At 36.6% G+C, this 24,256-nt stretch overlaps 2 protein-coding genes across 3 annotated transcripts; one reads left to right on the top strand and one right to left on the bottom strand.

The window, feature by feature from the left end:
• The first annotated feature begins 2,471 nt into the window (after positions 1-2,471).
• On the top strand, positions 2,472-14,602 carry trappc13 (trafficking protein particle complex subunit 13). Of its 2 annotated transcripts, XM_057320606.1 has the most exons (13): positions 2,472-2,592; positions 4,436-4,504; positions 6,567-6,666; positions 6,755-6,839; positions 6,926-7,053; positions 8,296-8,368; positions 8,652-8,696; positions 9,436-9,453; positions 12,114-12,247; positions 12,408-12,606; positions 13,889-13,989; positions 14,066-14,213; positions 14,310-14,602. In XM_057320606.1, exons 1-13 carry the CDS (start codon positions 2,547-2,549, stop codon positions 14,415-14,417), a joined length of 1,254 nt encoding a protein of 417 aa, XP_057176589.1. In that variant the 5' UTR covers positions 2,472-2,546; the 3' UTR covers positions 14,418-14,602. The 2 variants fall into 2 exon arrangements, with proteins under 2 accessions (XP_057176589.1, XP_057176590.1); XM_057320607.1 differs by lacking the exon at positions 9,436-9,453.
• A 104-nt stretch (positions 14,603-14,706) lies between these two features.
• On the bottom strand, positions 14,707-24,119 carry sgtb (small glutamine rich tetratricopeptide repeat co-chaperone beta). Its single transcript, XM_057320608.1, has 12 exons — positions 24,013-24,119; positions 23,096-23,211; positions 20,777-20,880; positions 20,596-20,671; positions 20,284-20,383; positions 20,106-20,210; positions 19,428-19,566; positions 18,046-18,108; positions 17,643-17,680; positions 16,623-16,706; positions 16,402-16,521; positions 14,707-16,254 (listed from the first exon to the last, which is right to left on the bottom strand). Exons 2-11 carry the CDS (start codon positions 23,193-23,195, stop codon positions 16,410-16,412), a joined length of 921 nt encoding a protein of 306 aa, XP_057176591.1. The 5' UTR covers positions 23,196-23,211; positions 24,013-24,119; the 3' UTR covers positions 14,707-16,254; positions 16,402-16,409.
• Between the last annotated feature and the right edge of the window lie 137 nt (positions 24,120-24,256).

The following is a 24,256-nucleotide window of genomic DNA, read 5'->3' as shown; positions in this document are numbered from 1 at the left end:
TTTGCACTTTATTGTTTTTAATTAGAAAAATGATGTTAATTAACCAAGGTGCTTGCAGGCATGTGCAATAAATGCTCCATTATCGACATGAAAACAAAATAGTAAAACTCAACTCCTCTGCGCATTCATGAATGATGAAAACAGAATCGTAATTAAATATCATTACAGTTACTGTCATTTTAGTTGTAGTTATAATTCAAAGTGTGATCGAGTGGAAAAACAGTGACGTTGGGGCAGAGAATGGCATGACGGTTCTGATTTTCTTTTTTACAGTTATTTTATAACCAGCTGGTGTCTGTTTAACAAGCCCTATCAAATAAGGATGTCTCAATTTGCATTCACAGGGACAGTTCACCCAAAAATGAAAAGTATGTCATCATTTCCTCACCCTCAGATTGTGTATTGCTGAAGATATTTGAAAGAACTAACCACAGATCTCATCCCCCATCAACATCTATATTTATTTTCCCTACTATGGCAGTAAATGGGGATGAGATCTGTTTGGTTACTTACATTCTTCCTGCGATACACAATAATGTACTATATAAATGCCTCATTCGTTCATATTTTCTGTTACATAATAGCATAAATCTGTTACAGTTTAGTAATGTTACAGTTTGAGCGGTACGATGCTATATATGGAATTCTTATTTCCGTGCCCCAGAGAGTACGATCACATATGTGGGATTTCAGAATGTACAGTGACAACATGCTGCCAGATTCAAGCCGGGTTTCGCGGCGCGCAATTGGAGACTGTCATAATAAAAGTAGCTTCTCAATCTGTGATTTTAGGCAAATGGTCTGTTTATTTCATGTACTGAGCTTTAGGATACTTTATTGTAGTTTTATATATATCTGCAAATAATATTGTTAGTGAGAACGGAACTTAATGCGCTCTGGCCAGTCAGCAGATGAGCGCAACATTAGATGACGAGCTTGACACGTCGTCATGGAAACCAAAACAGCTTTTTAAAAAAATCTCAGGCCGCTTCAGTCAGCTCGTCAGCTTCAGGGTTGTTTCTGCACAAGTTTGACGATGCCTTCGTTCAAGAGACGTCTCACACGAAGGTAACACACGCAGTTTCACATATTAATGTTGAGAACGGTACCTATAGAGTAGTATTGCATACTTCATACCTTCGAAGAGTATTTGGTTTGATCACATTTAGAAAAGACAGGTACCTGGAGGCGCACAGTGGGCGGAACTAAAGCACGAGCACACAATACATGATCGTATTATCCATAACTGTTGATTCGCTATAATAAGTTTGTGTTGTTTACATCATGCACGTGCGCACGCCGGTTGCCACAGAAACACAGACATGACTCAGATTCACTCAAGACTGCATCTAACAACTAGCCTCACTGACAAGCAATTGGTTGGGACTAATCAGTCTTACTTTTCACATTTCAATTTGCCCAATCTACATTTTTATGTGACTGACTGAGAGAAGTTATGAGCAGACTTGAAGAAAGTAAGTAGATGACTAACTTCTAAGACCAGCAGTTAATGCAACCGTTCCCAGCACCTTTAACAATGTCAATAAGTCAGAATGCATGTGCTTACAGGCATTACGTTGCTCCTATGGCATCTGAGAGGTGTACAGCACAAGCGACACCACAACAGCCGAGTGGCTGCTTGACATATGCCAGCCTTCCATCTCTTTTTCAAACGCCTGGCACTGATATGCAAACGGTTGCCATGGGTGCACCGCTGCAGTATGGTGCTTGCTTGAGTCCCTCCGTACCTCCTGCCATCCCATCATCTTTCTTTTGGGCTTCCTCTTCCAGTAACATGGACGAAGAACCCATGGAAGTTGATGATGAGGATGAGGATGACTTCATGGACTGGAGTCCCTCGATACCCCCAGCCATTGTGGCAACATCACCAGCCAGGGCGTTTTTAAGAAAACCTTGCTTTAGCTATGCAAGCCTGGGCCACACATACAGCCACAGATAGTTCCAGTGGCAAAAAATCGACAATTCATCTGAGCACAAGAAAAATCACCTTTGACTATTAGAAAAACAACTACGGAGCACAAGAAAAATGTCCCTTGAGCACCAGAAAGATGTCTTCGGAGCACAAAAAACCTCACATTATCTGTGCACAGAACAATCTCCTGAACATAAAAATAAAACAGTCTTTTGTGCACAAAAAGTTTATGAAGACTTGATTTATATGGTATATTTACTGTATAATATATTCAATAATCAATGTACACTGAGTGTTCATCCTCAGCATCAGAAACGTCATGTAGGTCCAAACTGTGGTTCCACACTCATCCACTGGGGTGCATCGCGGAGTCAGTTCACAACAATCACATCAGTTTATTCAATGACGATTTTTGAACACAAAACAAGTGTTACGTATCTTCAATTAACGTATAAAAGAAAAACTACAATTAAAAGCATTCAAATGTATTTTAATACCGTTTCGAATAAGTTATTGGACGTGTCGCTGTTTCTGAAGCGCGGTTTGTCCCTCTTTACTCGCCGTGATCAGCTGCTGTGTGCGGGTGAAAGGTCACACCGCTACAGCAGACAAGATGGATGTCAACCAAGCAAAACAAGAGCATCTTCTCGCTTTAAAAGGTACTGCGGTGTTTACCTTACACAGTGTAGCACTGAAACCGCCGCTGACTATCTGAACAACGACGCGTGTGTGTGTTTTAACGTACAAAGACGACGTTTAAATGAACTATTTATCTCAAATTAACCATCACTGCTATGTAAATTGCTAATCATGTCTGCTAGGAAGAGGGTGTCTTAAAAACTATTAAGTTGCCTACCTAGACAGTATTTTAAAGAACCATTCAGACGTTCTACATGAGTATATGACGCCCAAAACCTCAGTTTGCGGTGTCGGCTCATTAGAGTTTGAGACACTTCCCATGTTTACTAGTAGTGTGTCGATCTGTCATGATGCTGTCGTGATGTAAATTTGAGTCTAATTTGTAGACTCCGTCTGGAATCTAGCTGGAGATTCAGGCAAACATCAAGCTGTCAAAGAACACTTCACAGGGTGCATGCTCTTTTTGTCATTTAAGATGGATTAGTGTAGTTTTTGACATTGGGACTGTTCACAGATTGTTACAACTGTTGAATGACTGACACGCGGTGGTTTAGTTAAACGTGCTTGTCATGAACCACATGTGTCTCTGGTTTATAACAAATGACTTTTTTTAATGTATTGCAGTGCAGCCGGATCTTCTGGTCACTGTTGCTTCTGAATTGATCACTGGGGTTATAAACCCATGTGATGAGTTGAATTTACTAGCTTAGTCCTTTAAAGGGATACTTCAACCAAAAATGAAAATTCTGTCATCATTTACTCACCTTCGAGTTGTTCCAAATCTGTATAAATGTCATTGTTCTGGTGAACACAGAGAAAGATATTTGGAAGAATGCTTATAACCAGACAGATTTTGCCCCCCACTGACTCCCATAGTAGGAAGATACAATGGTAGTCAAAAGTGCCCTAGAACTAGAACCGTTTGCATTCTTCAAAATGTCTTCTTTTATGTTCAACAGCACAAAAAAAAAAGATAAAGTAATGTTTCCTACTATGGTAGTCAATGGGGGGCAGTATATCCCTTTAAGCTATTTTAGTGAATTTTCATCACTCTCTTAAAAGTACACACGATTCCCTCAATATTTCCCTCAAAACATTTTAAAAAGGCATTTGTGGAACTCCCCATTTGTGTTGACATGCGTTGTGCTCTCACCACATAAAGAGGATGGTTTTATTATTAACCTAATGTATTATTGCCATGAAATGAATGTCACATTATGAAAATGCCTAATGTAATACAAAATAGAATTAGGAAAATATCATTTTCATGCTCAAAAAGGGATTCATATGGTGAATGAACCCAAAAGATTTTTATATTTGACTCAACCATGTGTTAAAACAGCCCAGTATTTTGGTCTTAAACAACGCAGCATAGTTTCATTTTCAACCCAATGCTTGAGTTTCTCCCTATTTGACCCAATGCATGATGTGATTTTAACCTTGACCTATCTTGATATCCTTGTTTGGGATTTAATCATTGGTGTTGTATGGCTATGAGCTGTAGATTTATTCAGAATACAGAATATCAGAGTAATTAGAGTGATAGGCACCTTTCTGTGTCTTTAAATGGTTAAACTTTGCAGATGGCCACAGCCCATGCATCACCACATCGCCGTCAGAAAAAGACAAGAGTGCAACACTTGCATCTGTAGTTTGGTGTTGTTGAATTTTGTGTGGATAAATATCACTTTATTTTACAGTGTAGTCAGTGAGGCAAACGTGAAAAGCTAACACAGTTTAGGTGCAACCCTGGTTGTTTCTGTCGTAAGCAAAACCACCAAAACATAGATCTAGATTTCATCATAAGTGTTTTTTACTGTATAAGATTATGTTATTAATAGTCTTCTATGTTATTCTCTGCAGTGATGAGACTGACCAAACCGACACTTTTCACAAACATGCCAGTGACATGTGAGGACAGAGATCTTCCAGGTAGAATCTAATAATACTTTACACACTCCTGCTTTGGAAACTCCTCCAGACATCTGAGACTGTTCGTGCTGTCTGTTACCCTGTTTATGTGTCTGGATTAACCGCAGATCTATTACCAATTAGGAAACATTAAAACTGGTAAAAAGAGTGTAATATTGTACAATTACAAACTAATTTATAGATTCACATGTAAATAGAAAATGAGTTGCACAGGACAAAATAGACATTGTAGTTGTTAACAGCTAAAGAATGATGTTGTTTTATGTGTTTTAATGCAACACATTTATCACCATTGACAAGTCAAGAATTGTTCTTCTCTGTATGCTATTAACAGCATTATATCGTCCCCAAATATAGACTAAAGATATATCAGCAATTTGCAATGTTTGTTTTTCGTTTGCTGGGCCAACGGCTCTGAAATGTGATCGCTAGCATCTGCATTCAAGAGCCACATGTCATTATGACAGTTCTGAGTAGCACTTCTATTTATATGAGGAGTTCAAATATATTCCACTATAAATCAGCGTCAATGAGCCGAATGTAATATCAGAAATGTGAAATCGTTGTACACCACCGCCTGGTTTTATTTGAATTTGGGTGTTTTTTCAGCTACATTTACAAAATAAGCTCACACTGTCACAGAAAAGTCCGTTTTATCAGGTTTTTCTAAACCCCCAAATGTTTTTCCACCACATCATCAGTTGTGTATTTGCTTTGATGACGTTCTGGGTGGAAATAAAATACCTTTTTTTATAGAGCAAAACGGTTCCTTAGTTTAGCCTAACGTCGTAGCTAGCACTTTGTGTCATAAATACACACAGTAATCTTTGACACAATTACAGCTTTAATGAAAATGATGCATGCAGAATATGAAAAGTTATGCAATTGTTAAATATTATTGTTAAATACAAATTAAATATTTAAAAGGTTCATGTTTAAAGTTTGTTTAGTGATAAACGCAATAGCATAATAATGATGGTTTTTCATGGTATTACAATGAAGTCTTCGGTTCTAAGGGAATGTCTAGACAAGGCTAAAAGAATAAAATGTATACTAATATTGAAGTAATGACTAACACATGGCAAAAAGATGTTTGATATGAAAACACTAAGGAGGTCAAATGATTAATCGCGATTAATCGCATCCAGAATAAAAATTTGGGTTTACATAATTTATATCTGTGTACTTTGCATAATATTCATTTTGTAGTTCTTCTAAACACATAAAAATTAATAAATGCTTATATATAATTCCAATTATTGGTAAATACAGTATAAATAAATACATCTAAATGTTTCCTAAATATGTGTTTATAAATACAAAATTAAAATGTACAGAACAAAGACATATGTTATGTAAACACGAACTTTTATTCTGGATTCGATTGATTGCAATTAATCGTTTAGCAGCCCTAGAAAAAAAACCAAAGTAGTTATAATAATAATGTCTCTTTGTTTTAGTTGGGACGGCTCAATTATGACAAAAACCATAATAATGATTGTTTTGGCTAATATTGAGATCACGATGATTTAACATTACTCACTGACTTTCTAAACAATGTAGAAAAAATAAATATAAACTTTTAAACTGTGAATCCAGCTGAAAAGTAAATGTAATAGCACAGTTGTTCCGCTGTACAGGAAAGTGGATTTATAACACAAGAAGAAAAAAGAGGATCCTTGCAAAAAAGAACGCGCCACAATAATTGCTTTAACTCAATTCTTTGGTTTTTGTAATCGTTGGAGGCTAAATTGACGATTACGATTAATGTCCGATTAATTGCAAAGCCCTAGTGTTAGTTAAAACTAACCCCCCTGGATGTAAAAGTGCTCATAGTTGAAGAAATGCCTGTATTTATTTCTCGGAAACACAAAATAATTATTTGTTTGGTTATTGTTTCTCATGATTTATGTGCACATTAGCTCTGATATTATATCATATGACTTTGGAACGCTGTCATAAGAAATTGGTTATACAGACCCAGGCATCTAATAGACATCTAAATCTACAACCTGGCTGTCAGTCAAGAGGTTTTACAGTTGAGCATATCACATGTCCACAGGTGATTCGTTTATACGACTCATGAAAGATGATCCGTCTACCGTGAAGGGGGCAGAAACACTAATCCTGGGGGAAATGCTGACCCTGCCACAGAATTTTGGGTAATGTTTTAAATCAAATTTGAAATTTATTTCATTTCAAGTTCCCAAACATGATTTGAAAAAGCTTCCTTCTCCATTTCCCAATCAGAAATATTTTCCTCGGCGAGACCTTCTCCAGTTACATCAGTGTGCACAATGACAGCACTCAAATGGTCAAAGATATCCTAGTAAAGGTAACGGCTCGCAAGTCACGGATTATCCGCTGGGGTTGTGAGTGAGAGCTTTTTCACTGCTGTCCCGTGATTGTTTGTCTCGACAGGCCGACCTGCAGACGAGCTCCCAGAGGTTAAATTTATCTGCGTCGAACTCGGCCGTATCTGAACTCAAACCAGAGTGCTGTATTGATGATGTCATCCATCATGAGGTCAAGGAGATTGGGACACACATGTACGGTGACCCTTGACGGACAAAAGTCTCAGATCCGTAGTAGAATGTTTAGAGGAATGTTCCAGGTTCAAAACTTGTGACATGCTGTTAGTTCTAATTAGTGAGAAATAAAAAATGCAGATCATTTTTGCTCCATTATTCATAAATACTTGCAACTACCTTGCATTTTGTAAAATATGATTGAACATTATTTAAATATGAATTCAAATATTTTTAAATAATTACATTAAATATTGGTTTAATTAATGAATTATTCATTTAATATTATTGAATCATATGTGTCCTGTAATATTGTCCTGTATAGAAAGTATAGCAACAAAACATCATATATGTTAATAAAAGACTAGTGTAATACTGTAGATTTAAACGGTCAGCTATTAAAGGGGTCATTTTACGCGGCTAAAACGAATATTATTGTTTGCTTTAGGTGTATTACAATGTGTATACACGATTTAAGGTTAAAAAACGCTGTATTTTCCACATACGGTGCATGTTTGTATCTCCTCTTAGCCCCGCCTCTCTGAAACGCGAGGATATTTAACAAAGCTCATGGCTCTGAAAAGCGAGGTGTGCTATGATTGGCCAGTTAACCAGTGCGTAGTGATTGGTGGAATACTGCAATTGTGCGACGGAAATGTAACGCCTCTTACCATATTTGGAACATCAGGTTCTTCTTCAATTGTACTGACAGGTACGCCCACCTTACTTGCGCATGTATTTGGGCGGTTTTAGTCAAATCACTCCACGAGCTGACGTCAAGTTGTGGGGGTGTGGTTACACGAGGCGTTTCAGGGAGGTCTGTGTGAGCATTCGCTTCTAGATAAAATACATCTTTTGTTCCGACACTTTCATTTTTGCAATTTTATGTGTCCAATACATGCATAGGCAACTTATAACACACCAAAGACAAAGAAAAACACGTACTTCCGGCGAATGACTCCTTTAAATAAAATAGCACATATGTTTGTATGGAATAATTGTTGCACATCAACAAGCATTAATATAGAACATTTTTGCATCAAGAAAGCCAAAAGACTGCCTTTTTTTAGTTTTGAACTCTGTTTTGAATACTGAGGTTTTCAAACCATTTCAATTGGTGACTTGTTATACTTGCCCTTTGTAATTACACACAAAAATCACAATTGAATGTCAAACACAAATCCATGATCAAGTAAAATATACACTGTTGCATGTCAAACTGTTATTCTTACCATATTTGCATGCTATCGTTCATGATTTCAGCTTGGTCTGCGCAGTGAGCTACACCACTCAGTCTGGAGAGAAGCTTTACTTTAGGAAGTTCTTCAAATTTCAGGTGAGCTCATTTTCTCCTCTCATTTCTGTTGCCTTGTAATTGGATGTGAAGACTGAACGCATCACTCTTAAGTCATTTAGAAGAGGCTTGAGACATTTCATTCACACTAAAGCGTGACATTTGAACAAAAGCACGAGATGTCGTGCAGCCCAACACAACTGAAGAAGCCCTAGTGATGCATTGACCAAATGAAGCCTTGTGTTGTGTTATATTGCTTGTTTTAATGGATTCTGTTGAGTCGAGCTGCAGCTCAAACTTCAGTTTTAACTCTCTTTTAAACCAGGTTCTCAAGCCTCTAGATGTAAAAACCAAATTCTACAATGCCGAGGTAAGTTTGCATTGACCACTTTGACCTTTTAGCTATAGTACAAGACTTAAATATAGTACAAAAGATAATATAGCAAATTAGTCAGCTGTTATTGTTTGGCATGGTTACACTTAAAAAAAAATGGAAATTTTCTGTAAACTGGAAAAACAGAAATATACCGTAAAATATTTTTTCCCCCAGTAAAATTATAAGAAATAAGGATTATATATTAAATAGTTTTCCCCATTTTTCTTGTAAATGAGTTGTAGTTTTCTGTAATTTTATAGCTTTTGACCGTATTTCAAAAATGTACAAAAATAAATCTTGTAAAAAAAACAGAAATTTTCTTGCTGCTGGGGCACCAGAAATAAACTGTAAAATAACAGTTTTTCCCTGTAAAATTACACCCCCCCACGGTTTTCTTGTAAAATTGCAGTCTTTTTCTGTAATTTTACGGTTACAGTAAAAAACCCATTAAAACTGTAAAATTACAGGTTTTTTTACAGTGTATAGTGTTGAATCTGCTCTTCTGTACAGCCTCTGAGCTTTTGGTAGTAATGTGTAGTATATCTGTGCTTGTAGAGACCCCATTTTACACGTTTCATTTGATATTCTTTTTATGATTAGTATCTGTGTTTCATTCATGATCAGTTTTGTTCACATTGACGCTGCCTGAAGTTGAGAACTGACGTTGTCATATTCTCCGCATGTAACTTTCACTTCTCTAATGTTTATTTTTTGTGTTTTATTCCTCCATTAGAGTGACCTCAGTTCTGTGGTAATTGTTTTCCCTTTTCCATTGCAACTTTTCTTTTTTCAGCATAACTTGTTTCTTTTCTTCTTTTGAGCCTGTGATACACAAAGGGGAAAACACAGAAAAGCATTTCAGTATTCAGTTTAGCAAACTAGAAAGGGTAGCACCTGCTGTAAGAAAATAGTACGCACACTGCCCTGACATGTATTTAACTCAATAGTATGTGAAAATAGAATATTTCTATTATACTGTATTAGAGGGATAGTTCACCCAAAAGTGACAATTTCGTCATCATTTACTCGCCCTCAAGTTGTTCCAAACCTGTTTAAGTTTCTTTGTTCTGTTTTACACACAAAAAAGATATTTTGAAGAATGTTAGAAACGAAACTGTTCTGGGACACCATTGACTACCATAGATTTTTTCCTACTATAGTAGTTGTTATGGCCCGTCTAAGGCCAGGCCACAACAGAAAGATGTCTCAGACCCAAAATTCGTCATAACAGAATATTTATTGAAAACAAATAATATGGGATCAACTTTCAGACTTCGAAAACGCCAAAACAACAAACAAAACCCCACAACTTAAACCCCACTCCCTCTACATAACCTATAAAACAATAATAAAGAAAATTATGATGATTTTCTACATAAACACTTCCCTTTCTCCCTACCCACATAAACAAGTTATAAGAAGGGAACAATAAAAGAAAAATGGCTTCGGAGTCCTATTATCCCAAAGAAAGAAAAATCACAATCACAGGGTGTCTAACTTATAATCAACAAAACATAACAAACAAACAGGCCAAAGACAATAAATGAGCAAGCTGCTGGCAGGCTAGCAAGCTAACAATGAATGGAAAGGACAGACTTTTAATTCCCTCCCCAAAACAGCCACACCAATCAGAAGCAGCTATCCATTAGCCAATGAATGGCCTCCATTCCTGCAACACAAACTCAACACAAACATACAAGCAACCAGGGTTGTAACAGTAGTCAATGGTGCCCCAGAACTGTTTGGTTACAAACATTCTTCAAAATATCTTATTTTGTTCAGCAGAACAACAACATTTATACGGTTTGTAACAACTTGAAGGTGAGTAAATGATGACAAAATTGTCACTTTTGCAACTTATTTCGGATTATCTTGGCTTGTTTGATATTATGATGGACTGGAGCAGTTGCCAAGATATATTGGCAAGACAGAGTTGAAATATAAGTGTATTAATCATGGGATTTCGCCATTTATAGATAGAATATTTGTTGTCTTGAAATTGTTGGTTAGCTCCTTTTAAACCTTTTAGCCTTTATTTATCTCTCACATTATTTCATTTTTAGATAATATAGAATATCAAGAATCTGAAGTGAAATACTTTTTCATGTTCACCCTGATAACCATTAACTTTCAATGTTTCTGCTTTCCCTTTGACTGATTTTGCCAGTGTAAACCAGTGAGAAAACTCTAAAACCAATGAGCTAAATCTGTTAAACAGACTGGGAGAAATTCATGCTTGTTTTTTATGCCCATTTTTATTCTTTGTTTTTTATCCCAACGCATGAGATGCATTTAACTTAATGTGTAATGGATTTAAAGATGTGATTCGTTTGTTTAAAGTTAAAAATCTGTGTACAAATGCATATATCTCTAAAGGTATTGATATATTTTTGGTTAATGAATAATCAGGCTTGGCATGGGAACTTTTGCTTTCTGCTCTAACAAATACTTTTTGTCAAAAGGTGCTGCTGAACTGCAGGCATGAACTAACCTTCCACTTTTAATATCAGAACAATACTAATCTACTGCTAAGAGATCAACCAGAATTCAGTATTTGCCTTTCAGCATTAAACAAATTGATAAATCACACTTCAACTTTTCTGAAGAACTTGATTTGAGGGGCCACAATATTACATAGTACAAAATTCTGTACTGTATCATAGTACACAACAGAAGAGACACTAATGTTATTTAATGTCTGGATCTTAAAGGGATAGTTTACCCAAAAGAATCTGTCATCATTTATTCACCCTCTTGTCATTTCAAACCTGTATGACTTTCTTCTTTCTGCAGAACACGAAAGAAGATATTTTGAAGAAAGTTGGTGACTGAACAGTGTCGGCACCCGTTCACTTCTATTGTATGGACAGAAAATCAATGCAAGTGAATGGGTGCCATTTAACAACATAATTCAAAATATCTTCTTTTGTGTTCTGCGGAAGAAAGAAAGTCATACAGGTTTGAAATGACAAGAGGGGGTGTAAATGATGACAGAATTTTCATTTTTGGGTGAACTCGGCTTTAATGCCCGAGTTGACTATTAAACTGAATGATGTATGCAGAGCCCTTCAAATAAAGCATCACTCCAGGATAATGTGTCAAAAATAATCATTTACAGTGCCTCTGAAGGTATTTGGACACTCGTGACACATTTCAAATATTTTATTGCCGTTGTATTAGATAATGAAATATTAAAGTCAATTTATTTTGCAAATGGTCACTGTACTAGCACACCTTTTAGCTATTTAATCCAATAACATTCATGCACTTTCAATTGTGACTGAACTGTCCAAATACTTTTAAGGATGACTGTAAAATGCTGCATGGAATCTTACCAGGACCTAATAAATGATTTGGATTAGCTGCTGGTCGGTTGATCTGATCTCATGGTTTCCAACATTCACCCTCCAGACAGATGAGGTGTTCCTGGAAGCACAGATCCAGAACATCACCACATCCCCAATGTTCATGGAAAAGGTGTCTCTGGAACCTTCTATGATGTATAACGTTACTGAACTCAACACTGTGGCTGCTGAAGAACTGAGGTATTGTATGCATTTCTTATTTATTTTGTGCATGTTGTTGTGATGTAGGTCATCAATAACTGCATAGTTTTTCATTTCTGTGTTGCGTACATTTGCTCAATCGTTATGATGCAAATGCAGCACCTGTACATTTTTCCTCAATGTTTTTGTATTTCTGCAGCGAGTCGACGTTTGGGACGATGTCCTATCTTCAGCCCTCGGACACGCGGCAGTATTTATACTGCCTGAAGCCCAAGCCAGAGTTTGCAGAGAAGGCCGGGGTTATAAAGGGGGTGACGGTCATTGGCAAACTAGACATTGTGTGGAAAACCAACCTTGGAGAGAGAGGCAGACTACAGACCAGCCAACTACAGAGGATGGTATGGGTTTCAGTGTAGACCAATTCATTTTGGTGACAAAAAACAGTGCTACAGTCTGTAAGAAAGCAGTTATTTATCCTCAAGGAGGCAATGATATAATGGATTTGGGAGAAATAAAACACACGTTTGATGTGGTACATAAACATCACCCAACACCTGATTAAAATGAGCTTATTTCAGTGTTTCCCAGCCGAATTTGCTTTAGAGTTCAGATTTGAACAAAATGGTCTGCAACAGCCAAAATGAAAATGACTTCTCTACAAACACTTAAAGGGACAGTTCACCCAAAAAATAAAAATTCATTTAAAAACACTCAAGTTGTTCCAAATATGTATAAATGATGAACACCGAGATATTTGGAAGAATGCTTGTAACCAAACAGTTCTTGGATCCCACTGACCACCATAGTAGGAAAAAATTATTTATAAATGTATTTGTTCTGTTGAACACAAAAGAAGATATTTTGAAGAATGTAGAAAAGCAAACAGTACTGGGGCACTTTTGACTACCATTGTCATTTTTTCTACTATGGTGGTCAATGGTGGCCAAGTACTGTTTGGATACAAGCATTCTGGGAGAACTGTTGCTTTAAAGAGTAAATAGTTTTTGATTTTTAAGGTCCTAGTTTGGTTTATGGAGTGTCCAACAAGTTTACGTACATACAAAATATAAAAACACTTTCATTGTCTAATAATAGGCAGTTATTATTACCACTATAGTCTTGAGTGACTCAAACGATTCGTTCAGCGATTCATCAGTCTAATCCCCTCCTTTCTGTCAGCCTACTCTGATCTGATTGGTTAGATGGTCTCATCTTCTGTGATTGGTCTACCGCGTACAGCGTCGCAAATGGGAAGTAGGCGGACATTACACCGAGTGACGCAAATCCGGAACTGAAATTAGAACGACAGATTCAGAGTCGACTCCTTTTTTCCGAAGCCAATAAATTTGTTTTTCGACTACTTTCGGCTTTACAACTTGGCAGACTGTTTACATTCACACACAGCAACATTACACACTGCAAGAAATGTCATTTTAAGGACATTGTAATAGTTTTGCAGTTTTATTCAAAGCAACCGACAGTGCATTTAAGATATACATTTTATACAATTTATTTTACAGTTTGATATGGCAGTTGACCAATAAGATACAGGAACACACAATACAGTAATTCGATTTCATTGCATTTTATTATTTTGCATTGGTAATCATCCAATCAGAGTCAAGGACCTAAACTCTCTTTTGTATGTCTACAGCAGCTCTAAAGACTCTTCTCTTGTAGGCTCCTGGTTACGGTGACGTCAGGCTTTCTCTTGAACTCATCCCAGACACTGTCAATCTTGAAGAACCTTTTGACATCACCTGTAAAATCACCAACTGCAGGTGAGAGCATCACTGTGAAGCTATAAGATCATTGGTGAAGATACTGAGATCTGTAACCCAGCGTGTTCATTCTCAGTGAGAGGACCATGGATCTGCTGCTGGAGATGTGTAACACTCGGTCCATCCACTGGTGTGGGGTGTCGGGCAGACAGTTGGGTAAACTCAGCCCCAGCGCTTCTCTATCTATTCCACTCAAGGTCCTGTCATCTGTTCAGGGCTTACAGGTACAAACTTTAATCTCGCTTTAACACATGGCTACTTGGATATGGATTATCACGTCCGTTTAACGTTGCATGTTGTATTTTTTGTGTCTTTTTTAGAGTATATCAGGACTGAGATTAACAGATACTTTTCTGAAAAGGACGTACGAATATGATGACATCGCACAGGTCTGCGTGGTCTTTCCTTACACTAGTCCAGAGAGTTGAACCCCCCTTTGTGGATTTTTGCACTGTGTATCTCAATGGACCAATTTCATGTTTGTGTGTAATACCTGTCACCTTGTGCTCTTTTTCTTTGCTCTTTAATGTGGTCGTTTTAAAATGTCATTTTAAGCCCTTAATCATGATTTTAAGTGTTTGTCAATGTGAATAAAACCGTTTCAAAACAGGAATATTGTGTTTACGCTACTTTACTGCAAAACTGTGGAGTATGTGAGGAGACACGTCTGCTGGGTAATAAAAAAAATGTATAATAATGTTTCACACCAAAGCACACGGTCATCTATTGACACCTTTATTGATGCTATTTTTTGACAAAACATTTTACAGCTGTTTTATTAATGTCATCTTAAGTTTCACTCACTCATCTGACTGTAAATATCAGATCTTGAAGCATGCAAATGAAGAAATGCTAATAATGAAAGATACACAAATATTCTTAAATTAGCAAGATTATGTTATTGAGATTACAGAATAAACAACTAAAGAAACGAGACTTGTGAAGCTGCTGATACAGTACAGTATATAGTCATTATTTATCACACACAGATGCCTCTTGTTCCTAAAACGAACAAAATATGTCAAAGTAATCTAATATGTGTTAAAGGGATAGTTCATCTGAAAATGAAAATCCTGTCAGTTCTTGGTCCAAATCTGTCAGACTTTTACATAGAACACTAATGGTGCACCAAACAGTTAAAATGGACGGTTAAATGTTTTTAATCGTTTTTCATTAAAATATGTCTTGAAGCAGCTGATGCAATTTAATTACGTAGACGGTAACATACTGTAAACAAACGTTACTGCACATGCGCGCGTTCATGGGCTGCAGTTAACTTCCGGTACACATTCACAAACAATAGTGTCTGTAGATTATTTCTGATAACAATCAAAAGAAACCGAGAAGAACCGTTACTTGGCTAAACTTGTCTCTCCGATATTTTTAATTTATACTCAAATACCAAGCTCAACCACTAGATGTCAGTCTACCATACGGTTTCTTTAAATGCGACCAAACTACACGAAAACAAATGCTTATTTAATAAAATTAACATTCAACACAATTCAACGAGTCGTTTATTTAATACAATAAAAAATACTACAAATTAATATTAACATAAAATAAAAAGTTATTTTATTAGACACTAGCCGGAAGTTAGCTGCAATAGACACTGAATAGCCGGAAGTTAACTGCAGTCCCGGCGCGCGCGTCCGATGAAACGGTCTATTACACAATAGAATGACATTTCAACAAAATTGCTGAATTAAACTGACTGCCTTTTTCTACACACAATACTATTAACTCGTAATAAAGATTTGAAAACAAAAATGACCTAATAATGCAAATATTCGTTGTATATCTTATGACTAGTCAGACCTTATGTGTTGTGAGGAGGAAAGAAAGTCATAGGTTTGGAAAGACATACAGTATGCATGATAGAATTTATGGATTTTCATTTTTGAGAAAACTGTCTCTTGGATATCAATAACAATGGCCTAGCTGCTAACGTGACATCATGATCGGACATTTTGTTATGTAAACTCTGATGTGTCATTGCCAGCTACATTCATATAAAGTAACAGAGGACTAAAACGTTATCTACACAGACAAACACAAAGAAACCTCAGTCAGATGTAAGACATTTTCTCTGTGTAAAGGTTGAATTTTAATGTGTTTAGATATATTTTTCCTCTTCATCCCTGAAACTCCCAAATAAAGTGCCACACCCCATCGACTGGTTCGACTGAACAGAAGAATGGGTGAAAGGATTGCGCTCACAACTTTTTCCGCCTGCCGCCCCTCGATTCTTGATCCCGTATAGACCTGCAGAGACAAACATAGCATTTTCAGCATAAATATCATAATGCAGTCCTGCCTCTCAAGTTTATCTGCCTATCAAATTCATTTGACTTCTGTTTCGTTATAATAGTATCTGTGCTTTTATTATGTTTTAGTCGCACTATGTCAGACCGTTGGGATCAGGAATGTTCCTCAGCACTGCCGCTGAAGGAGCGACTTCGGATGTGGTTCCTCAGCTGCTCGATGAGCTCCGGGTTCTGCTGCTGGATCTGCTGAGCAAACTGCTGCCCACTGACAGAAATCAACATCTTAATAGTAAGTTTTACATTAGTCCTAAAGCAAGATTTAATAATGTCTTTTTAAATAGTTATACGTGAAGAGATAATGCTTACGCTTCAATGAGACTGGATATGTCATATAATCCGCCAACTCCGGCTGCCGGCCCCCTCGCGGCATTAGACATCATTCCTCGGATGCTGTTTAGTACAGAACACAGCTGAGATATTAATGTCAATCGCAAACATTTTATAACACAGATATTTTGACAATACTGTGTCAAATTAGAATAGGAAAGAATAAATCTTATAATAAATCGGCCCTGATCATAGGCTGTCTTTAAACTATCGGCCGAAAGTGTGAAAGTTGCTTTTATCGACAGATAGGCTACTAATTAATGGCCGATATATCGGTGCAATACATTTTCTTTTAATGTATGTACTGTACATGTACGTAGCTCTTTTTGTGCTTTGTTTCATATCATGATGTAATACTTAACTAATTTACACCAGTATTCGAGTGTTCTAACACTTTTCATGTTGATAAAAAGTTTCATACATTTTTATGTTCATAAAATTTGTTCTTTAATTATATATATTTATAAATATAGTTCCACCCCCACATCATGTCACAATTTTGACAAATGTTGGCCAGATGTTCGGTTGGCAAGCAGAGTTACAAACCTCCCCATCTCATGTTCTGTTAATAGCAGGTAAAATGTTGTGTTTTTATTTGTTCGTATAATTTTTCACTTTCAAATTCTTTTACACAGAGGCTTACAACTATAGAGGGGTGGTAGGTACCTATTTCACACCTGTATTTCATTTTTAAATAGTGTTACCCAGTCTCCATTTCCATTTCCATTTCAAAAAACATACATATAGACAAATATTCTGTCGCTGTTATTCTAAAACCTTGTATGTCCAATTTCGCTGTTTTTCAGGATATCGAAAAAAAACGTACTTTTTAAATGATTACATACTGAATGATTACATACGGAGTTGTCAAAGTTGACAAACACTTTTTAATATGTTTCATTGGTTAGATATTCGCAAAACCCAGTGACAAGCGTTAAGGGTGACTAATAATAATGACTTCACGAAATATGGAAATATATAAATCACATAAAAACTTACAGTTGTTGCACTGGTTGGTTTTGCATCACGCTCGCTGCCTATAGTGCAGTAAAACAACATCTGATTCATTCAGTGTAAATAACAATAAATATGTATATATATATATATACAGTATATATACAACCAATTTTACACAACCAAATCATTCATAACCCTGACATAATCTGTATGTATTCAAGTCATGAAATTGAGTGTGTTCATTTTATGTATTGATTTGTCCTAATATTGTTTCTTAAAAACAACTCTCACGCCTCACCTCGGGCATTTCCTATGAGTCTAATCCAACTGACTGACCCTTTATCAACAGCATGGGCTGAATGCCAGTCAGTTTAACAGGTTCAATTTATGAGGCATTTTGAGAATACCATAACAGAGCAATGTGAAACCATCCACTTGAACTTACCATGCTAATGAACGCGGGGTTATTGATGAGACTAGCCATGTCAAACCCCAGTCCTGTGGCCGTCTGTCAACACATGTCAATAACTAATGTTATTGCCTATAGTGGTTGCACATACTGTATGGGACAGTAAAGTTCAATAAACAGCCGCGGAAAAAAATAAGAGACCACTCCAACTTTTCATTTCAAAATGAGCATTTTTAGACGTATTGGGTCCATTCCAGTCCAGTGTCTGTTGAATTTCAACAAAATCAAAAACCTCAGGAGTGTGAAAGAGCATGACATGAAAACTGTGATAAAAATCCAGGTTATCACATAAAAATATGTTTTGAACTTTTAGATACATGTAGAAATATTACTGTTGTATTGCTTAAAAGTGAATATGAACTTGTTTTCTTTGCAGTATTTGAGGTCTGAAAATATACAGAGCATCTTTTCTGTTATTGTGACCTGTTTCTCCAGTTTTCATTTTCTGCAAATAAATGCAAATAGAAACAATATTTTTATTTTAAATTTGGTAAAAATATTGTTAGTAGTTCACAGAAAAAGCACATACCTATAAATAGTATATTTTTAAATTAGAAAAACAAAGTCTCTGAAATGGTCTCTTATTTTTTTCTGCGGCTATAAGTTTAAAAAGATGATACATAAAACTTTTTGGGACAGCTAGTTACCAAAAAAACAGTGTGCTTAAAGTAAAACTCAAATTCAGACTTTACAGCCCCAAAATATGGATAGTTACAGGTTTTTAAAGTAATTACAGAAAAATTCAAGCAGAAGGGTTGCCAAAGACTGCAGTATGTAATCAGCGTTTATAAGGAAATTGCAACAAAATACTGTATTTATACAGGACTTTTAGTATTAGTTTTTCCAAAATGCTTTGCAAATAACATCTATTTTCCATAATACGAGTCCCTTTACACTGACCATGATCTTAATCTCTTAGAATGCGCCTACATTTGCAAAAAGCTGGAGAAACAGGTCAAATAACAGAAAAGATGCTCTGTATTTTTTAGACCTCAAATACTGCAAAGAAAACAAGTCCATATTCACTATTAAGCAATACAACATTATTATTTGTGTTATTATGTATTTATTTATTTTTATCACAGTTTTCAGGTGTCTTCATGCTGTCAGTCTTTCACATTGCTGTTGTATGACTTTCTGTCACTCCTGAGGTTTGATTTTGTTGAAATTCAACAGACACTGGACTGGAATGACCACAATACATCTAGAAACACTGATTTAAAGAAAATTTGTTAATGATCTCTTAACTGTTGTATACTGTACATTGGAACCTACATTCATTCTTAGATATATCGATTTTATATTTAGCGCAAACAATCCAAATGTGATCAATTCTGATATCATCTCTTTGTACTCACAGGGCTGGAAGCTTCTTTTTGTTTCTGCTCCGCAATCTTCAGGTTTGACTTGTAAGTGTCGTTTTCAGGATCCAACACCAGAGCTTTTTTAAAATATGATATCGCCCTTGGATACTTGCTCATAGACGTTAGTGCTAGTCTGGAATCATAAAAACATGAATAAGAAAATAAAAAAGTAGCAATTTGGTAAATTGTAAATATCTGTTAACACAACAAATGTATTTTTCGTTGGGGTCTAAAGAGGTTTGTCTAATGTTCTTGTCAAACTTGGAATTAAAACGTTGAAGACACAGAATTAAACAAAAGCTCCGACTTAATCATCATGTAAAAACAAAGACATCCAGCTCCAAGAGATCTTCAAGTCATCTTGTAATTACAGTAATTCCAACCTTGGATGAACGCAGCATTAATTCACATCAGATAACAGTTTGTGATTACCAGAGCTTGCTGTTGAAATGTTAAATGATGTAATATGTCAGGGTCTTATATTTATCCAGCCTGTTGTTCTTACAAAATAAAACCCCTACAAGATGATCAGGACCCCGAAGCAAAGCCCCCCCAAACCTGGCTGTAATTCACAAATATGTTAGGAAATACATTTACTTTAGAGCAAATCTTGTATCATCAATCTAGTTGAGTAAATTATATTAGCTATACCCTATAATAACATCAACTTACCCCATTCTGCCATAAGCTTTACTGTACGAGGGGTCGATCGCAATTGCTCGCTCACAATCACCTGTAGCCTCTGTGTAGTTTCCAAGTTTGCTGTGAGCCGCAGCCCTGCGAGAACAATCCCAGCAGTCAACACCAAACAACAAACGTGAAAATAAAAGCGTGACATCCCAGCATCTACCTGTTGCAGTAATACACAGCGTTTCTTTGGTCCAACTCGATGGCTTTTGTATAACAATCCACAGCACTGCTATAATTCTCCTCTTTCATGTGATTGTTCCCTAATGAAGAGTACAAACACATTTGAGCGCATGAGAACACATTAAAAACAGAACATCCTTATCCATTATTTATCCGGCCTGATTTGCATTTTCACAGTGGAATAATGTGGTGACATTTAGTTCCTGTGATATGGTTTCCACTGTGAATGTCATTGTTCCGAGTGAAATCCATTTGTCGGCGAGTCTAAATATAATAGGAAACTTTGACGTGCCCTCATTTTTAAGCTGCTCAGCTGTCTCAATGTCCTCCGGAGATGGAAATGTCTCGGGTAGCGCAACGACATCATTCTGTAAATAACAATTAGAGAAGAACCTTTGTTGAAAGTGTATCTTTTTTGCTTTTTGCATACTGTAACAGTCAAAAATGTAAGTTTAACTATAATGCTGTATTACTTTGAGAAGGGAATTGTGGAATATCTCTCTCAGTGGCTGTGGGGTGGCGAGATGGCAGTCGCTGGAGCTGATCTTGAAGGTGGTCTCCAGACATTGTATTGCAACTGTAAACACGAGAACGTATAAGGCATGTTTTGATTGTTTACAGTGTGTTTGAATGTGAGCAAGGCAAAATTGTATCTAGGTTCAAATGTTGCCGGTAGGGATGCACCGATAGGATTTTTTGGGCCGATACCAATTTTAACAAACAACTATCGGCCGATTTACGAAACCGATATTGATCAATTGCATACAGTACTACACAATATTAGCTAGTTTTTCTGCATTCAATTAATTTTACTGAACATGAATGGGATCCATTTAACATTTTAAGAGAGGCACAAGTGTAAAGGTCTTTGCACATACAGTCCGAAATTTTCATATGCGTTTTTTCGTATTTGCCTCTCGTTTGTACGGTGTCTCTGAATTGTTATAAAAGGCCACTCAAAATGCTTGCTACGGATGCGAAAATGCAGAAAATCGAACCCGGTGCAAATTTTTTATGACGGATGAAAATATCGGAGGCAGTGTGTAAATGTGATTAACACAATGTGAGGTCGTATTTATTTTTTAACGTGCGGAAATTTCGGATGCAAATTTCGGACTCAATGTGCAATGGGCTTAAATGTGCCTAAATGTAAGTTAAGATAAAAATACAATAAGACAACATGACAATCTTCATAGGTGATTTTTGCTATCCAATATTTCTTTTATTAAAAACATTAACTCAAATTTGACTTAAAATTAAACATTTCTTTAATCAATTTAAATAAAATCTGTGCTGTTGCTATTTACAGTAATTATTTTGCTCAGAGAAAAACATTGTATATTCAGACATCCAACTCATTGCCTCCATGTAGTTAATTAATAAACTAGGGACCTATGAAATCCGTTTTATTTTTTTCCTAAATTCCGTTTTATTTTTTCCCAAATTCCATTTTTATTTTTCTGGATTCTGTGTTTTATTTTTTTTGTGGTGTACAACTATGTTAATATGAAGCAGTATCTTACATCTTATGTTTTTTCTTTTGCTGTTTTAAGTCTACTTACATTTAATTACTAGTTTTGTCCATTTTTAGTAGCAGTTTTGTCATGTGGTTAACTGGACTTTTATTTTGACGACGGACTTTAATTTGACGGCTTGTCGCAAAGTTTGACAGCAGCTTCTCTCAAATGAAACGGTAAATAGGCCCTTTTCACAATGACGTCACTTAACTTCCGCCTTTCCGCAAAGCAGTGTATCATAACATCCGTCTTGAAACAAACAAGAAGAAGAACTTCCATTTTGCCGTCTCGCTGGAATTTAACAACAGTGAGAAAAAAAACTGACAGAACACGTATTCAAGTACTTATCCTAGCACCTTCGCTAACACAAAAAGAAAACAAAACACTTACCTTCATAATCAAACAGGTACTGTTCAACGAAGAATTTGTATCCTTTCTCTAGCTTTGATCTTGTCGTTAGTGAAAAACTGAGGCGCTAGCGGCGCTTATAGGTGCAACCCAGCTTATAGGTGCATTACCGCCACCCTATGAACTGGAGTGCCAGCGGAAGTAACGATACACTGCTTCACGGCAGAACGGAAGATGCGTGACGTCATGTGAAAAGGGCGTATTGCGCTTGAGGTAAACTCTGAGCAGCGCTGATTCAGTTTATGTGTTCGCGTCCACCAGATGCTATAAAGTCCACTACAGTACACAAAACCACACCACTCATTCACACGCAGAACAAGCAGATTGCATATTTAAACAGCAGCTGAATAATTGTTAGCGCTATTCATAGCACAATTTGAATTGTATAAGCTGTTCAGTGCTACTTTCTGGCGTGTTTGCTACTTTACATCTATGTTTTCCGCATCGCGGAAATCATAGGGCCCTAATAAACCATTGTTATCAGCCTTTTTCATGCTATTGCCGATATGCCGATGGCGTTAAATTAATCCAATATCGGCCGATTAATATCGATACATCGGTGCATCCCTAGTTGACGGTATTGTGAAACTGACATTACAAGGGTGAAATAAACACTTTTGGTATTTGGCCGAGCAAACATTATTATCAACACTCTGATAATGATAATATGCTGCTATATTATAATTATATTGTACATTATATATACGAATATGTATATTATATTGACTAATCTTATCTCATATAATCACTAAAGATGATGTTGAAATACAATATTGTTATTAAACAAGCACAAATGCTTCCTTCTTAACAGACGGTAGCTCAAACAGTCAACAGTCAGTAAATGTTTTATACATTAGGCTGACCTACCTTCCAGGCTTTCCTGTTCATCTGAATTCAGCGAGCTACAGTGTGTCTGATCTCTAAGGAACTGCACGATAGAATATGCCAAGCGCTTTTCTACTGCCATTATGTCAGGAAGAAAGCTGAGAACAGGTTGAAAATAGGTTGAAAAAAGGACCTTTTTGAAAAGAGTCAAAACATGATGTTTTTTTTATGAACCATCTAAGTCCGCTATAATATTTGCATATAATTTACATACATAGTGCTGCATGTCCTAATGAAAATGACCCATAGGTTACTATAGTAACTAGTTTTTTTTGTTTCATTATTAATTAAACAATACATTAACTATAATTAATAGCAATGTGCCACAAAAACACGGTTACTACACTTTACCTCAAATAAAACCATGCTTAGAGGTGTTGTTGCAGGGGTTAGGCCTAATGTCATAACGTTCTTCTTTAAATGATTTGTTTATGAATAAACTCCTATTAATCTTTGTCATGATCTGCTCACATCAAAACAGGTTTGAACCTATTGCACAGTACTACATCATTTCATGCAGCTAAGTTACATGTAAACATGTCTCGCATGTTCGGATAGCAAAAGCTATAACACATATGATGCTGTTGTGATGCATTGCCGGATCGTGGAAGCCATGTCATTCTGCACGGTTACATATAAAGCGATCGTATGTGTAACAAAAATAGCCTATAAACTCACTGTACCACCTCTAGCTTTTACATCACATGTTTACACGGATGACATCGCAGGCGGGTGTGCCATCTCTGTAAACATTCGCAGTTCAAGTAACGGACAACAGGAGGGAGGTATCTCTTATCTCTGCTAGTCTTCGTGACCCCCCGCATCCCACATGCACCGCAAAACGACCTGTCAATAACATTATAGTGTTGAGGATGCTACGCGCGCCCCCGCCCACCTACCTGGAGAAAGTGCCAGCTGCAGCGCCCGTCTCTGAGCCACAGCGTCATGAACGCTCGTGCGAGTCTGCGAGGGTCATGCGGGACACAGCGCATGCGCGGTTCCGGCGGATGCATAGCTCATGAATATGAAATATGTAACGGTGACTTATGTGAGGTGTAAAATCGATCCCGAAATGATGATCCCATTAGAAAAGATAGGTTTGAAGCGAAATTGTATTTGTAGTAAAACCAGTAACCTCATTAA

The sequence above is a fragment of the Triplophysa rosa genome, linkage group LG22 (genome assembly GCF_024868665.1).
Source record: "Triplophysa rosa linkage group LG22, Trosa_1v2, whole genome shotgun sequence".
Classification (NCBI taxonomy): domain Eukaryota; kingdom Metazoa; phylum Chordata; class Actinopteri; order Cypriniformes; family Nemacheilidae; genus Triplophysa; species Triplophysa rosa.
Note: the sequence above shows the minus strand (reverse complement) of the source record. Positions and strands in the feature narration are given on the sequence as shown.

Bases quoted from the DNA above. Each gene is read 5' to 3' on its own strand.
- trappc13 (XM_057320606.1), top strand. From the start codon at position 2,547: ATGGATGTCAACCAAGCAAAACAAGAGCATCTTCTCGCTTTAAAAG. The intron at 6,840-6,925 runs GTAACGGCTCGC...TTGTCTCGACAG, and splicing joins TCAAAGATATCCTAGTAAAG to GCCGACCTGCAGACGAGCTC. The intron at 7,054-8,295 runs GTACGGTGACCC...TCATGATTTCAG, and splicing joins AAGGAGATTGGGACACACAT to CTTGGTCTGCGCAGTGAGCT.
- sgtb (XM_057320608.1), bottom strand. From the start codon at position 23,195: ATGGCAGTAGAAAAGCGCTTGGCATATTCTATCGTGCAGTTCCTTAGA. The intron at 20,384-20,595 runs GCACGTCAAAGT...ACTCTTCATTAG, and splicing joins TGAGCAGCTTAAAAATGAGG to GGAACAATCACATGAAAGAG. The intron at 19,567-20,105 runs GTAAGTTGATGT...TTATGATTCCAG, and splicing joins AAAGCTTATGGCAGAATGGG to ACTAGCACTAACGTCTATGA.